The following is a 3,989-nucleotide window of genomic DNA, read 5'->3' as shown; positions in this document are numbered from 1 at the left end:
ATGCAACATTAACCTGTCAAGCTTCAGCATGCAGTTTGATTTTTATTCTCTCCCATACAAACAGAAAGAACAGCATGTAACTAACTAGCTAGCTAAGGAGGATTTGAAACATGTTTATCAGTATCTGTATTGATGCCGCTGTATTCTGTCAACATCCCGTCACTCTTACCTTCTCATCCAGTTGTCCTTCTCTCCTCAAATCCATATGGATCCACACACTCGCCCTCCGTCAGCCTCCATCCGACCCGTTCACCTGGGCCGGTCTGCGTCTGTATCTTCAGTATGAAGGAAAACAGACAAAACAATGCCTCAAAATTACTATGTAAAATCAGTCTGATGTATTGAGACTCAAGCATACAGAATGTGATCATCTTACACTTTGCATATAGCGTTGCATCTACAGTGTGTTATCATGTAATGTCCTGTCATGTTATGTTATAAAGGATTATGGAGTGTTATGTCATGTACTGTAATGTTATCAAATTGAGTTATGTTATGTCATGTCATCTTACATTATGTTACATCATGCCATGTCAGGTCACGTTACATCACGTCAAGTCACGTGGCGTTGTCATGTCATATCGAGCTACGTTACGCCATGTCACACTGTGTCACGCCACATCACGTTATGTCCTGTCATGTCGTGTCATGTCGTGTCGTGTCACATCACATTATGGAACATCACTAACGTTGCTGCAGTGTTGGAGTCGACTGAGAAGATCAGTTTCACCCTCTCGACCACTGATCAGGACGCCGCCATCACCCATTGGCTCCCTCGGTCTCCCTCGTCACCACTTCCTGGTTCATCAGGAAGCACCGTGTGCTCCTGAACCTCCATTGGTGCCTGTGCTGTACAACACTGTGACATCACTCATGTGGCAGTGAACTGGTCGATGGAAGGAAGGATTCCTGCAGAAGACAGAGAAACAGGTGGGGGGATTTAGTGTGTGTGTGTGTGTGTGTATGTGTCTGCAAGGCCTTGAAGGGTGAAAATGGCCTAACACTGGACTGTTCCCTTGCCACCAGAGTAGAATGAACTGAATTGAATGTGTGTGTGTGTGTGTGTGTGTGTGTGTGTGTACCTGGAGCAGGCCGACACAGAGCCAGCCGGACCTCAGACGGTGAAGTCTTGAACAGCTGCAGCACCGTCTGCAGGATGAAGAGAGAACTGTCAACACCAGACCAGCTGGTACAGATTTGGGTTTCTGAGGGACAAAACCAATACAGACTGAAGCTGCCAATAGCTGATATTTTGTACCAATACTCAATATCTTTTAAATTGGCCATTATCATGTCAGGAACTTACAAAAAATTATTTTCTTAATTATTTACTTAATTCAGTGTGTTTTCCCTAGAACTTTTTTTTTCTTGTCTGGGTGGAAAAACCTCCGACACAGCATTTAGACTATGGGACACTAAAACTCTCCACTGAAACTCAGGATAACAAGAATAATAATAAAACATATTCATATGGAATCCAGTCAAAATGTTGCATTAGAATCAGTTCAGGTTAAGTCATTCCATATTCACAAACTGCATCACATCCATCACATCAGAGGAGGACAACACTAACTGATATCTGATTTTTAATAAAAGGCCAATATCGGAAAACCAGTATATCAGTCTAACCCTATTACAGTCATCTTTCATACTGGAGCAGCAGCTGCCAAATGAAAAGCAATTCATTTAAGTAATGAATTAATGAAAAGTAAGTCAATCAATTAATGAATTAATTATGAAGCAAATCAAGGATAACAAACCAGTGAAAAACGATACAAATGGCAAAAATCTGCAACTCTTACAAAAAGTACACGTGAATTCAAAGTGTGTGTGCTTTTTGGACACATGTTGGTTTTCATATGTGATCCCATGTTTCCCAAAATGACATTTTCACCTGTGAATTGTCTCTTTGCATGTGAAGTTAAGTTTTGACGTGAGACAAATACATAATCAGTCATAATTGCAGGTGAAAATGTGAAAAAAAAAACTGTTCTCATGTATAAAAACACTTTTCACGTATGAAGTGAAAATTTCACATCTGAAGTAAAAGTAAAAACTGTCGCATGTGATGTCAGAACACAACGTGAAACAAATAAAATTGTTCACATATGAAAACCAACGTGTCCAAATAGCACATGTGCCTTGACTTCACATGATGGTTTTCACATGTGACTATATTTGTATTTATTTGTGAGGGAAATACCGAATACGGCAGCTCCTTGAGCGGCTGGCCGTTGATGGCCAGGATGACGTCGCCCTCCTGGATGCGGCCGCTCCGCTGGGCCGGTTGCCCGGGGAACAGCTGCTTCACCCGGACCAGGCTGTCGAAATCCCTGCTGGGGGGGGCCAGCTCGCACATGATGAAGCTGAAGCCCAGGCCGGTGGGGCTCTTCCTCAGTGTCACCTCCAGGGTGTTGTCTGGGGGGGGGTTAGAGTGACGGACATGTGAGGAGGTTGGGAGTTGGAGGAAATGGGGAAGGAGAGAAGGGAGGATAGTGGGAGACGATGGAGGAGGAGGAGGGTTGTTAGAAATGTAGTGGGGAGATGAAAAGGAGGCACAGAATTAAAAATTAAAGGGTAAAAAGGAGGGGAAGAGAAATAGGAGGCAGGGAGAAAGCAGAAGAGAGAGGTAGTTTATTGATTTTTGTGTATTAGGAACCACCAGGTCGTCTTCCTGGGCTCCAGACATGCAAGGCTGAAAAATGAAAATGTAAAAATAAAAGCAGAAATGATACAGTTATGATAAACGGCAACAATACAATCAATTATTGAGAAAACTTGAATAAATAAACCCCAGCTCAAAACCCCAGTTACAGTAGATGACAATGTTCAATTCAATTCAACAATTCTCCTTGCAGCCAGGTGCGTCAGAATGGGCATAAAAAACATATAAATACACAAAAGTACAGTGCAAGAAAGAAGAGTCATCAGTTAAGAGCATCATCATCCACAGAACAGCATTAACACTGGCCTCCTGATTATCCTCTACTGATTTTGAAAATTTAAAATTTAATTTACATTTTCCCCAATAATTTTGCAATGCAGACCATATGTAATTAGATTTTTTTAAAATTTTCTCTTCATTGTTTTTAAAATCCAAACTTTACAGTGTCAAACCTAGCTTGAACTGAACTGCTGTGTGCAGAACCAGAGGAACCTGGCACAAACTTTAAAAAACACCAGTATTATCCTTTCACAACACTGGTTTGTACAGAAAGTGAGTCTAGGAAAAGTTATAGAGGGACATTTTGAAAGCCATTGATTCTCAGAGTGGAGGAAAGAAGAGAGGAGGAGGATGTCGGATATAGAAGGACAGCAGGATGAGGGAGGGAGGGAGGGAGGAGGCGGCGAGGGGATAAGAAGTGCGAGGTCAGGGTCAGGGTCAGGGTCGGAGGTGAGGAAGGAGGGCAGTAGGGAAGATCAGGGATGAAGAGGAGGAGGAGGAGTGAGTGTTCAGACTGGACTCTGAAAGCACGCAACAGCTTAGAGTAAAGCAGGTTCGCTCACGCAAGTCCTGCTGCTGTAGAGGAGCGAGTCTGTCATGCTGAATTACAGGGAAATGTGTATGTAATGATGCACAAACATCTAGATTTTTTCCGGTTGATGTAATGGTGCAGCCATAAAAACATGGCGTCTTGTATTTGAATATTTCATTCAGTATAAGCAGCTAGAGCTTCAAGAAAGCGTTGGAACAGCAGATACAGAATATGGATGTGACGTTGTTGTACAGTTAGAAAAAAACATTTTTCTAACTTTGAAGCTGCTTAAGGGGAAATTTAAGGGTTAAAATCAGGTAAAGTCAGGGTACAAGGGGTTAAAGAAAAATGTCATCAAAAGCTCCTTCTGCAGTTTTTGCAGTCTAACCATTCGCAATTCACCCCATGTTTTCAACTATGCTAAACTTAGAATCACTGTTTAAAATTTCACGACTTTTCCAAAAGATATTTTGGAATATTCCAATGATATTTTACCAGGACTAGCAAAATAAT

General features: G+C 41.9%; 1 protein-coding gene across 1 annotated transcript in view; it reads right to left on the bottom strand.

Moving 5' to 3' along the window:
- Window positions 1–871: 871 nt before the first annotated feature.
- The window catches only part of frmpd2 (FERM and PDZ domain containing 2), a 28,725-nt gene continuing 25,607 nt past the window's right edge, over window positions 872–3,989 (bottom strand). The window contains exons 23-25 of the mRNA XM_078290787.1: window positions 2,204–2,418; window positions 1,083–1,149; window positions 872–909 (exon numbers count right to left, since the gene is read on the bottom strand). Of these exons, the coding sequence (XP_078146913.1) occupies window positions 872–909; window positions 1,083–1,149; window positions 2,204–2,418 (320 nt within the window). The remainder of the gene's footprint in view (window positions 910–1,082; window positions 1,150–2,203; window positions 2,419–3,989) is intronic.

The sequence above is a fragment of the Centroberyx gerrardi genome, chromosome 20 (genome assembly GCF_048128805.1).
Source record: "Centroberyx gerrardi isolate f3 chromosome 20, fCenGer3.hap1.cur.20231027, whole genome shotgun sequence".
NCBI classification, from domain to species: Eukaryota; Metazoa; Chordata; class Actinopteri; order Beryciformes; family Berycidae; genus Centroberyx; species Centroberyx gerrardi.
This window is presented reverse-complemented; position numbering and strand designations above follow the sequence as displayed.